Genomic DNA, 12,883 nt, shown 5'->3' with positions numbered 1-12,883 from the left:
CATTACATTGAAATAAAAATAAACAATGTAAAAAGATACAATAAAAAAAACGATAATACATATACCACACGACAAGATAAAAAAAACCCGGAAAACTATAGCAGAGCAGACAATACCCTTGTGCATGAATGACACGTTTAATTAGCCTAGCTCACAATCTTAGCTATATGAAGTTGATTTTGTGGAATTAAATTACAAAAATAAAAAAAGAGGGAAATTAAATAGAGGAAAGCCTGCTGAAATCATAAATTATGGGATACAGCTGCTATTTTATTTTGTCTCAGTTCAGACTTTCATTTGTGATTTCATTTATGATTTTTTTTTTCAGGTCACTCTTTTGCCCCTTTCTGTAATCATCATATCTATAGTGCAGTGACTTCCTGGTTCATAATTTTAGGCTTTTTTATTTTTGTGACTTTTTGTGTCATATTTTTGGACCTCAGCTATTAAAACCTCATTTATGTTATCCGTTGGAATTATTTAATCACCGGAATTGTTCATCCTGTTTTATTGCCTTACTTGCAAGGGAGGACTTTCTCATATTTTTAATCTTTGACAGTAGTTTTGTCCTTGACTTTTGCAGAGGTCTTCTTGGTCTTCTCCAAGAAACATTTACCTAAATGTGTGTGGAGTCTGAGAGTTGTTGTATGCGCTGTATGAATATCCAAGTGACTTCCTGGATATATATTAAACATAATCAGAGGAAGGTTTACAGCCCACAAGTGGTCACAGCTTGTATATGGTATCATTTGCATCGGTAAAATGTAAAATATCAACTGTAAGGATTTTTTTTTTTTTTTTTTTTTTTTTGCAAGTGGTCTGCTTTGTACCTGTCCCAGAGAGATGTGCCTGTGTATCATCAAACATGTCCGCATAAAAAAAAACCCCCTTTAAACACAGTTTAAACATCATGAAAGAAGAAACAAGACACAAGTTTAAAATCATTCCAGAATCTCTTTAATTTCGTAGCCCATGTCCTATCACCTACCCTCCCTCATCCCTATTGCTGCACTCGATCATTACAAGGATATGGTGCTGATTCCATTTTACAGCAGAATAGATAAATAAATAAGTACAATTCATCTCACTACACGCAAAAAAAGAGAAAAAAATCCATTCAAACCATTGATTTAATAAATATGCTTACATCTAGCTGTCCTCATTTATGTACATCCAAATTGTTTATGCTTCGGGACAGTAATCAACTTAAAAAGCCTATACATTACCTCTACATGTAAACCCTCCAAAAAACACGTTTTTCTTTTGTTTGAAAGTTGATGTTTGTTCTGTTTTCCTTCAGAGAGTGAAATCAATCAGCTTTGCCTACATTACAAAGCCTTGCACTAACAGCAGTGGCTGTGAGTAGCTGCATACATCCTGCTTTTAATGGCCACAAAAATAATTGTCTTTTTCAAGTCAGTTACAATCAGTCCCAGCATTACAGGGCAAACTGCATGCATTGCCCTGAGCCCTGGTTTTGCATTATTTTTTTCTGTTACCTGACGTACTATTGTGCAAAAATGAAATCAAAGTTGTGATTGAACCAGCTGCAAGGTGTGATTTCTAATGATTGTTACAGTGCGGCCATTCCTCCATATAAACAAGGAGCATGCATGCTAAACTGCCGATCACAGCCACGTAGAGATGACTTAATGAATGAGTAAATGCATGACATGTTGTGACGTGGCTCAAACATTCAGATGCTCCACATGGAACAGCGTGGACAGCAGTGTCTGTAAGGCAGGAGCCGCTGCTCACTCTACCTTATTATTTAGACCTTAAACAGGAGGACATGTTGGTCTAAATATGCAATGTTTGGGTTAAACGCAACTTTAAAAACAATTACATGTTCAATCAAACAAAAAGAAATGGTCTGCAGCTGAAGATAAAGTCAATTTTCCACAAGGTGTCAGCATTATCACAGGTCTAGACGTCTTCTTGAGCTACACTACACACAAAGACATCACACCTGCTGTTGTAAAACTGTGGACATATTTTGTCTTTGGCTGGTGGGTTTCAACTGATGGAGAAGAGAAGAGAAGCAGATCGAGAGAAAGAAGCCAGCATAAAAGTGCTGATGAGTCTCTGGTGCTGGGGACAGGGCACGTAAAGATTTGCTGGGGTGAAAAATCATGAAAGTAATGTGTGGAAGATTTTAAATGCCTGCATTAAAATACATTATATACAAAGTGAAATACAGCATTCATTGTTTTATGTATTTCCCTTTTTGTGAAGGGGTTTAGTGTCTGATACTTACATGTAAAAAACACATGGACAAATATTTAACTTTTTGTTCAGAGAAAAAAAAAGTTTTTCTTTGGGATTAAATTAAAAACATGTAAAAAAAAAAAAAAGAAAAAAAAAAAGATAGTTACAATTATCCAATTGTAAAATGGGGTTTGGGTGAATTAGGAATTCATTATTGCTGCATTGAACCATCGTTTTGGCAAATTTTGCAAGGAAACATTGCCTCCTATGTTGACAAAGTTGCAGCACTTTTTGGATAATTCTTAAAGAAACCAACAGGTCCAAAAAGATACATGCAGTTGCCTATTCTAATCGTTTGTCCTAATTTAGGTCTTGGTTTTGTTAAATAACAAGAAAGATAGTTGACATTCAGTAAATGTAACCATACTCACTGTTAAGCAGTTCAGCTGTCTACCACACTTTCTTTGGTTTTAGCTTCCTTTTTTGAATCTCAGTGTTTACTGTGCACAGTCAACCATACCAAATGTGGTACCAGTTATTTCCCCTTAAGTATTTGTACAGCTTTCTTTCTTTTCTTGCCTTTTTGGAAAGCAGACCTGGGTGCCAGATTAGCTCAGTGGGTAGAGAAGGCGCTCATATACAGAGGCTATAGTCCTCAATGCATTCGTCAAGGAATTTGGTGCATGTCTTCTCCCACTCTCTCTCCCCATATTTCCTGTCTCTCCTTGCAGACCTTTAGCAAGGGACAATGCACTTCATTTGTCTGTGCATACTACATCCCCATGGTGCATCAGTGGACATTTGATTATATTAGATTTAAGTTTATTTATATTAGTTTCATTGTGAAGTATATGCATGCTAAATAGTCATTTTTATCATCATTATTACTACAATAATCCCTGTTGATAAGCCTCAACACTTTGAGCCTCCTCACTGCAGTGATGATGCGTTTTGTACTGCTGGAGTTATGCTGCCCTCTGCTGGATGATATTGAATAGTCATTGCCACCATAGACTTAAAACTAAATAATGTTCTTTTTTAACATTATGCAGTAAAATAATTATGTCACAATAAACCAATTCACCAAAAGGTTATCCAAATTAAAGTGTATGTTTTTAGTATTTCACCTTGTATATTTGATTTGATTTATGCATTTTCAATCTTCCATAGAAGGGCCAGATTTGGCTTTCTTCGCAAAGCATTTTACTTATAAGGATCTTTATCACATTGCAGGTCAAAGCAGACCTTAGTGTGAAGATGCTTAAAGGAAAATAAGGTCTGCCAGGGTTCACATGGAGATGCTGCTGTAGAGCTGCTCAATCTTGCCCTTGAAAAACTCCTTCAGCTCCGGTCTCTTTGCCTTTAATGTTGGAGTCAGGAGGCCGTTTTGGATGGAGAACATCTCATTGTGGATGTAGATATTCTTCACCTTTCGGAAAAATAAACAAATGGAGCAGAGATGAAAGGAAACATGAGATTTACTCCAAATTTACTGCGGTGTTCTTTAGTTAAATACACTATAAGATAATAGAAAAAGTACTTAAGTTTGCATTAAAACTTTGCCTACCCAAAATAATGACTATTTATGTCAAAACAGTCCTAAAGCAGGTTAATGTCAGCTTTTTCAACTGAATGAGAGAGAATTTGCTAAACCCTGTATCTTGGTCAATATCCTCTCTTTAAGAGATAATGAAAAAAGATTTGCAATTGAAAGTATTATCAGTGCAATACATATTTATCAATTGCTTTTAGCTATTTTGCTGTTTCACTGAGCATATAGCTTTTAATTTTGGGAAACAGAATTACCTAAAGGAACTAAAAGATTACACTACATAAATGAAAAGGTCTGATTACAAGATTATGACCAAGGTTAGTATGATCATTAACATGATCTATTTTTAAGGAAAAAAGAGTAGTATACAAAGGGAAGGCAAACTTAGTATATGTTTTGGCATCAAACATTACATATAGTTGCTTTCTTACCTGCTCAAACGAGTGGAGACCACTGGCTTTGCCAAGGCGCACCAAATCTTCAAGGATTGCCTTCTTCAGTTCCTGTTTGCAGTGGAAAAAAGTCTTGGTTAATTACAGCATCTTTCACTAACAATGTCTGGAAGAATTTGAGCTGTGTATCACCTACAGTGTTTTTACAGAGGTCCTTGTAGGTGCCTAATATGCCTTTTTTCTTGGCCCACTCAGGCATGGTTTCAGGGTCAGGAACAACAATCCCCACCAAACAGGACTGGAAAAAAGACAGAAATGGAAAAGTCATAAGATGTAATTATTTGGAATAAAATAAATGTGCGCATATTTTATGTAATGGGCTCATATTAACTCTAAAGAACATGTTGATGCTGTGTGCATGTCTTAGTATTCTCACCTGCAGGCTGTCACCGTGAACGTAGAGCTGTGCCACAGGCTCACTCCTGATATAGATGTTCTCAATTTTCTCAGGGGAGATGTATTCGCCCTGCGCCAACTTGAAGATGTGCTTCTTCCTGTCAATAATCTTCAGTGTGCCATTCTACAGGACAGGTGAGATGGGAAAAAGCATGTGAAAATGCTGTATTCATTAGAGCACACACTTAGTTTTGAAGCTGGAACAACAGAGTGGACATACAGGTAACCATTTGCCAATGTCACCGGTGTGAAGCCAGCCGTCTGGATCCAGTGTCTCTGCTGTCCTCTCTGGGTCTTTGAGGTAGCCCTTAAACACATTTGGTCCTTTTACACAAACCTGGAGGAGAGAATGGACATCAGGATGAAGGTAAAAGGTGAAACATGAACGTTATTTGACTGATGTAAAAACCTTCTGTGCAGACTAAGAGACTTTTCACTAAGGTTTGTAGAGTTGATACCTTTCTCTAGACTAAGTATTAACCCTTAAAATCCTGAATACACAAATTATAGCCAAAAAAACTCATTTTTTTGGAACTGAAATGTTTATTTCACTTTCTACTGAAATCCAAAAAGTCCAAATTTCCATAAATTTTAACATATATATTTTTTGTATCTGATTTGATAAATTAGGTGTTTTTGGTCACTGATATTCCACTTGACGGAATTTTAATAATGTATCACACTGTATTCAGATTTTTTTTATTTGTAATTTATTGATCATGTTGATTAGATAGAGGTATCATAAAAGTATGTATCAAATATTATACAACAGGCTTTAAGGGGTTAAATGCATTAATGGCTTAATAAATCTATACTTCACAACAGTACCAAAATTCCCTCATTACATGTTACAACATCTTTATAAACAGTGCTCAAAGAAAACTTTTTATACTATTATACTGTTTTACATCTCTTATTACTTGGCCTTGTTCCTGTATGTTGCTATCTAACGGCGATGAAGCCAAAGTATTATTGTCATAAGAGATAAAGTTTAGTTGAATACACTCACATGTGTATGGACAGAATATACATATGTGTTTCTCACCTCTCCCTCTCCTTTTGAGGCAAAGTAGTTTTTCTCGGGAACATCCACCAGTCGGATGAGGTTACACGGCAGTGGAGCCCCGACATGACCTAATGGTAAGGACAGAATGAGAAAAAAATAGAAATCTCAACATATCTATTTTTACTTTGGCACTTTGTAAACAGTATATATTCATGCATTTTATTTTCCTCCATTTTCAATGATGATATAATAATTTTGGTTGTTTTCTGGAGATCTGGGGAAATAAGCACATTATCTTGGGAAAACAGGCTTTATTAATGCCAGATAATGAGATAAAAAAGATAAAAATCTTATGAAAACAACAAAAATGTATCATATCATCATAGAAAAACAGAGTTTAAATAAAATAAGTCACTTTACACCTGCTTAGAGCTTCTGTACATAATTGAGTTTTGCCAAATTTTTTCCAGACGGTCAGGGGTTTTAACTCTGACTCCTGCAGCTACATGTTGATGTCTTCTTGGGCAAGTAACTAACCTCAAATCACTCCTATTGTTCTGTCAGTTGTGTGTTAATATACAGCGCATTCAGACCCCTTCACTTTTTTCATTTCGTTATGCTGCAGCCTGATGTTACAATTGAAAAACTTAATTTTAATTCTCAGTAATCTAAGCTCAGTACCCATGATCATGACAAAGTGAAGCAGATGTTTTTTAAAGCACCTTTATTAGAAATAAAAAACTGAAATATTGCATGACATAAGTATTCAGACCTTTTGCAAAAATACTTGAAGTTAAGCTCAAGTTCATCCCATTTCTCCCAATCTATGATGAGATGCTTCTACACCTTTACTGGACATGATTTGGAAAGGCACACATCTCTTAATGGAAGGCCTCACAGCTGACAACGCATATGAGAGCATAAACCAAGCCATAAAGGCAAAGGAACTGACTGCTGAGCTCAGACACAGGATTTAATTTACCACAGGTGGATTCCAGTCAAGGTGCAGAAATATATCAGCAAAGATCCAGAGACTGGGAAGAACCCAAGCTTAATTCCAAGTGTTTTTGAAATCTGAATACTGTCAATGTGATATTTCAGTTTTTACTTTTTGATAAATTTGCTTATCTTTTTCAAATCCTGTTTTCACTTTGTCGTGATGGGGAACTGGGTGTAGATTAATGAAAATGTTTTTTTTTTTTTTAAGTGTACTATCAGTCTGCAACATAAGAAAACTGAATAAAGTGAAGGGGGTCTGAATATTTTCTGTATTTACTGTATATGGCTAAAGAATGAATGTCCATTTCACATACAGTGGCAGATTCTGCCATCAGTGCAGTGAATAATTGGAAAGATACGTTTAAAATGTTTTCATAATGAATGGAACTTTCAAAAGGAAAGAATAAAATACTATTTGTGGTATATTTAACAGGGACCACAAACATATCATGAAGTATCAGAAGTGAGCAGCAGGGGGCGATGTTAGACTGCATAAATGTGGCTCATTGGAGGACATGACTTTTAACTGTCTTACCACTGCCTTGTCAATTTTGTACAGCAATGAAAAGATCTGCATGAGGTTACAGGAGATTTTTACTTGTACATAAACATGTTTATAAAACAATTCATTCAGTTTTATTTTTAGCAACAGTTTTTGAGTGTCCTGCAAAAGATATATATATATACAAAAGATATATATATACAATATATATATATATATACAGTTTAAGGGTCACTGAGGTATTCAAAATGTAATTTCTATAAGGAAAAAAACTTGCCATTTTACTCCAAGATAAGGATTTAAGCTATTCTTTCATATAAAGGTATTTATTAATGTACAGTTGAAACCAGAAGTTTACATACACTATATAAAAAGGCACATAAACTTTTTTTTCTCACTGTGTAACATTAAATCAGATTAAACTTTTCCTGTTTTTGGTCAATTAGGATTACCAAAATTATTTCTATTCGCTAAATGCTAGAATAATGAGAGAGATCATTTTTTAGACATTTTTTAAATTATTTTCTTGAGAGTCAGAAGTTTACATACATTTCATTAGTATTTGGTAGTATTGCCTTTAAACTGTATGACTTGGGTCAAATGTTTTGGATATGCTTCCACAAGCTTCTCACAATAGTTTGCAGGAATTTTGGCCCATTCCTCCTGGCAGAACTGGTGTAACTGAGCCAAGTTTGTAAGCCGCCTTGCTCACACATGCCTTTTCAGCTCTGCCCATAGATTTTGAATGGGATTGAGATCAGAGCTTTGTGATGGCCACTCCAAAACATTAACTTTGTTATCCTTGAGCCACTTTGTAAACAGTTTGGCAGTATGCTTAGGGTCATTGTCCATTTGGAAAACCCATTTGCACCCAAGCTTAACTTCCTGGCTGATGTCTTGAGATGTTGCTTCAGTATTTCCACATAATGTTCTTTTCTCATTATGCCATCTATTTTGTGAAGTGCACCAGTCCCTCCTGCAGCAAAACAACCCCACAACATGATGCTGCCACCCCCATGTTTGACAGTTGGGATGGTGTTCTCAGGCTTGCAAGCTTCCCCCTTTTTTCTCCAAATGTAACGATGGTCATTATGGCCAAAAAGTTCAATTTTAGTTTCGTCAGACCACAGAACATGTCTCCAGAAATTAAGGTCTTTGTCCCTGTGTGCAAACTGTAATCTGTAATCTGGCTTTTTTTATGTTTCTTTTGGAGTAATGGCTTCTTCCTGGGAGAGTGGCCTTTCAGGCCATGTTGATACAGGACTCGTTTGACTGTTGATAATGACACACTCTGACCAGCTTCAGCCAGCATCTTCACAAGGTCTTTGGCTTTTGTTCTTGGGTTGAGATGCACTTTTCGGACCAAAGCACGTTCATCTCTGGACACAGAACCTGTCTTCACAAGGTCTTTGGCTTTTGTTCTTGGGTTGAGATGCACTTTTCGGACCATAGCACGTTCATCTCTGGACACAGAACCCGTCTTCTTCCTTAGCGGTATGATGGCTGGACATTCCCATGGTGTTTATACTTGCGTATAATTGTTTGAACAGATGAACGTGGCACCTTCAGGCATCTGGAAATTGCACCCAAGGATGAACCCGACTTGTGCAAGTCCACAATTCTCTTCCTGATATCTTGGCTGATTTCTTTTGATTTTCCCATGATGTTACACAAAGAAGCAGTGTGTTTCAGGTGTGCCTTAAAATACATCCACAGGTGTGCCTCTAATTAACTCAAATGTTGTCAATAAACCTATCAAAGGGTTCCAAAGACATGACATCATCATCTGGGCTTTCCCAAATTGTTTAAAGGCATAGTAATCTTAGTGTATGTAAACTTCTGACTTTTAAGAAAATAATAAAAAATTGTCTAAAAAATGATCTCTCTCATTATTCTGGCATTAAGCAGATAGAAATAATTTTGATAATCCTAATTGACCAAAAACAGGAAAAGTTTAATCTGATTTAATGTTAGACGGTGAGAAAAAAAAGTTTATGTGCCTTTTTATACAGTGTATGTAAACATCTGCTTTCAACTGTATATGTCTGTGTGGTCCAATGTTTGTTTATAAATTTAAATGATCATTTCTTGGATACATATTTATTTGCTTTCTGTGTTAGTAAGAAACAAAGGAGTCATTTTTAAAGAGGTTAATTTGGGTTTGTATCTGATGTCCTCTTAGAAAACTTATTTAGCTTTGGAACTACATGGAAGTGCATGCTTTTTCTCATGAAGTTACCATAGAGCCTAAAGGCTTTGACTACACAATACAACAGGCTACAGAGTAAATACAGGCATTCTTACCGTTAACAACTGTGTGTTGATGTTGGCAAAGCTATGCAAGCATTATGACTGTTCCATTATCCAGTCAGCTCTTTCTCCCTTACATTCACTGATGTAATGTTAATGACCTTACATCACCCTGCTTCCCCCCATTGTTTTTACACTGAGTGACAAATAGAGACAACTTTAAGCCTTGAGAATCTTAAACAGGATTTTTTTCACCAAACAGAGATGTTTCAGTGGGTAAACCAGGTAAACCTGATGAAGAAACTGGAGCACACGAATCACTTGATGACATTTAATCAGGTGCAGAGTCCTCTCAACTGATTAAACATCATCAAGTGATTGGTGTGCTCCAGTTTCTTCATTGGGTTTACCTGGTTTACCCACTGAAACACCTCTGTTTGTTGCTGGTCCTTCTGTGAGCACCGACCTCCACTAGTGGAGGGGCTGAAGTGCAAGAGACTCTCTCACCAGGATTTTTTTCACATTCAGTGGAACTTATTACATCAAAGCAACAGCTAACCTTTCTGAGAGTTGGGCCATGAGGAAGAGCCATCATTTTTTGTTTTGTGTGCTTACCAGGGGTCCAGTCTCCAGGTGTGGTGTAGGTGCAGCCTGCTGTGCACTCTGTCTGGCCATAAGCCTCGTACACCTACACCCAAACACAGACAACGATAAGAGGACTGTGGATACATCTGATCTAATCATGTGTACAAAGGTGTAGTTTAACAACTGCATGATGGCTTCAGGTAGCATGTAGCCATCTTTATGAGGACCAAAGGGCCTTTTATCTTAGTCCATATTCTCAAAAGGGCTTTTTATAACTTAGTCAAAGCAGGTTTAGGTTAAGGCAAGAGTATGCAGACATGCGTGACATTTAGTACTTAGAGAAGTCATTCAATATGTTTACGTTCATAGTAAAGTCAAGCTAAGGTTAGAGCTTCATTAGACAATTTAACTTGACCACTGTCCCTGTCCCAGAATCCATGCATAGCAGGAGAATCCATTTATTGACTGTAGCAGGTCCAACTCTGCTATGGTAGATGTCTCCTTACAACAAGTCAAAATGAAACTTCTTTTTTCTTTTGACTGTACAAGATAGTAAGTGGTAAACTGCTTTAATGTCAAAAGGCGGAACATTAACAAACTTTACAGCTTTGCACATTTTACACATATTCTCAATTTATTTTTGGAGCAAATGCAAGGCCCACTTTCACTCTAGTGCGGTGGTTCCCAAAGTGATGCCTTCCAGAAAACAAAGAATATTTTTAAATGGTTTTAAATTGTACATCTTACCCATTTTAAAAAAAAAATGCATTAAATGAGTTCAGTTTTAAATAAAAACATGGTCAATTGGTGATATTTATGCTGAAATAAAAGTAATTTTTAAAAAAGCCATAAACTATAAGTCTGCTTATGACTAATCTTGAATGTGCATGGCTGTCTTCAATGATGCCTCATCCCCCCTCAAGTGGGGTCCCCGGTACCTGGCACTGTTATTTTGGGGGTCACGGGATGAAAAGTTTGGGAACCCCTGCTCTAGCATATGGTGATATCAAAAGGCATGCAAAACAGTTATACTCATCAACTTCCTGGTCAAACTCCAGTTTGGGTCCAACTGAAGTGTATACATCAATCTCTAACCACATTATCTATGTGTATTAGTTTGACTTCAAACATCTCTATTTAGTACAATTTCAGTCAGACTAACATGTATACATGCACCATAAAAGTCCAGATGCAGTTGGACTAACTGGTTGTTTTATGGTGGCTGAGGCTCTAAAAACAAAGGTAGTACAAATATGTGTGTGTTCATATGTTTTGTGTCTGACCTGGCATCCCAGAGCTGCTCTGAGAAACTGCAGCACACTGGGTGAGGTAGGAGCTGCTCCTGTTATGATCATCCTCAACCTTCCTCCCAGGCTGGCCTGAACACAAGAAACACATCATTAGAACAGCCGAGTCTGACCTGAACTGTACTCAACTGATTTTCAGGGAACTATAAGACTTTTATAAATGGAGGTAGATATTGGTGTGTGTACTGAAATTGAAGTACATAGTTAAAACTACTACATAAGCCAATGTAGCTATGTTAGCTTTAGTAATGTGAGCTCTAGCAAACACTGATGTGAGCTACGTAGATAAAAAAGCAACGTAGTGTACATAATTTACGTCGTTAACATTAGCTTCGTTAACATAGATTTAGATGAGCTTTGTTGCTCAGCTTTAGCTGTAGCTACATTAACTACATTAGCTCAGTTATCTTCGTAGCCTCTACAACACATGGAGCTCCATAAGCCACGTTTGCTATGTTCAACTGTTTTCATGGAGGAAAAGCTTTTATTATAAGCAGACTATTTAGTTAGGTTCAATAAATGCTTTGTAATCAGGTTTTGCAGGTCAGGTTCCTAACCCTTACCACAACTCTTACCCTAACCTAACAGAAAGTTTAATCCAATTTTATTTATTTTTTTATATAAAGTATTCTTTCCCTGTTTTTGTAAGTGATTCAAGCAATGCAGTGTTTCAAGTAGTTTGATGAAAATTGGTTAGTTTTTTGGTAACAATTTTTTCCATCAATTTTGGGGGCTTTTGCATTTATTTGAAAGGACACCAGAAAAAAATAGAGATTAAAAGGTAAAGAAATCCACTAAACACTGCCAAGGGACTGGGTTTGAACACGCGACCAGTGTACAGAGGACTGTAGTCTCTTACATGGGTGCCTGCTCTAATAATAAAAAAAAAATCTAAACCATCACCCTGTTTAGTCAGCTTTAATAACAGCCATGGCATGAACATGTGAAATCAATCTTTGTTTCACCTGAATCTTATGGAAGAAGATTTTGTCCCAGATGCTGTCGCTGCGAATGATCCCACTGCTGACCTCTGCACCTTTTCTCTTTGCAGCAAAGTTCAGCAGCCAGCGTTTCAAAGGGCTGTTAGCCTGGCTGAAGATCTGAAAGAGACAAAAACAACAGCAATAATCAATATCAAAAACTTATCTCAAAAAAGAGTTATCAAAAAACTTCTCTTGGGTACTTGAAATCATATAGGACTTACAAAAATTGAATAAAAAGTAAAATAAACCATATTAAACAAATTACAAAGATAAAAACTAATAATTAAGCAGATACTAACACATCTGCTTAATTAATATAATTAAGCAGATGTGTTAGTGATTAAAAAAATACATGATTGATAACTAATTTAAAGAATCAGAGTTAAAATAGACCAATAAGGACATCTGTACCGCCCAAGAGGGAGAATTTCTCTGGTTTCTCTGGAATTTCTCTGCTCATATGATTCACCATAATAGCTCTGCTTCTATCTACTGATCATGCAACAGATATTTCTGTCGAAATCAAATTTTAAAAGCATTAGTCACTGAAGACTATCCTGAAATCACAGCTTCTAGACAGCTTGGTACAGAAAAGCATCTGGGGCCAATTAAGTCAGCTTTTCAAACCACAAATCCCTGTTAG

At 36.5% G+C, this 12,883-nt stretch overlaps 1 protein-coding gene across 1 annotated transcript in view; it reads right to left on the bottom strand.

Annotated features, from left to right (window-relative positions):
* Positions 1–981: 981 nt before the first annotated feature.
* Positions 982–12,883, bottom strand: part of acsl6 (acyl-CoA synthetase long chain family member 6) — a 56,129-nt gene continuing 44,227 nt past the window's right edge. Inside the window, exons 13-21 of the mRNA XM_041802069.1 lie at positions 12,223–12,357; positions 11,234–11,329; positions 9,981–10,053; positions 5,654–5,742; positions 4,829–4,945; positions 4,589–4,732; positions 4,349–4,450; positions 4,192–4,263; positions 982–3,637 (exon numbers count right to left, since the gene is read on the bottom strand). Coding sequence (XP_041658003.1) covers positions 3,497–3,637; positions 4,192–4,263; positions 4,349–4,450; positions 4,589–4,732; positions 4,829–4,945; positions 5,654–5,742; positions 9,981–10,053; positions 11,234–11,329; positions 12,223–12,357 — 969 coding nt within the window. The 3' untranslated portion in view covers positions 982–3,496. The remainder of the gene's footprint in view (positions 3,638–4,191; positions 4,264–4,348; positions 4,451–4,588; positions 4,733–4,828; positions 4,946–5,653; positions 5,743–9,980; positions 10,054–11,233; positions 11,330–12,222; positions 12,358–12,883) is intronic.

This window comes from Cheilinus undulatus, linkage group 12 (genome assembly GCF_018320785.1).
Source record: "Cheilinus undulatus linkage group 12, ASM1832078v1, whole genome shotgun sequence".
NCBI classification, from domain to species: Eukaryota; Metazoa; Chordata; class Actinopteri; order Labriformes; family Labridae; genus Cheilinus; species Cheilinus undulatus.
This window is presented reverse-complemented; position numbering and strand designations above follow the sequence as displayed.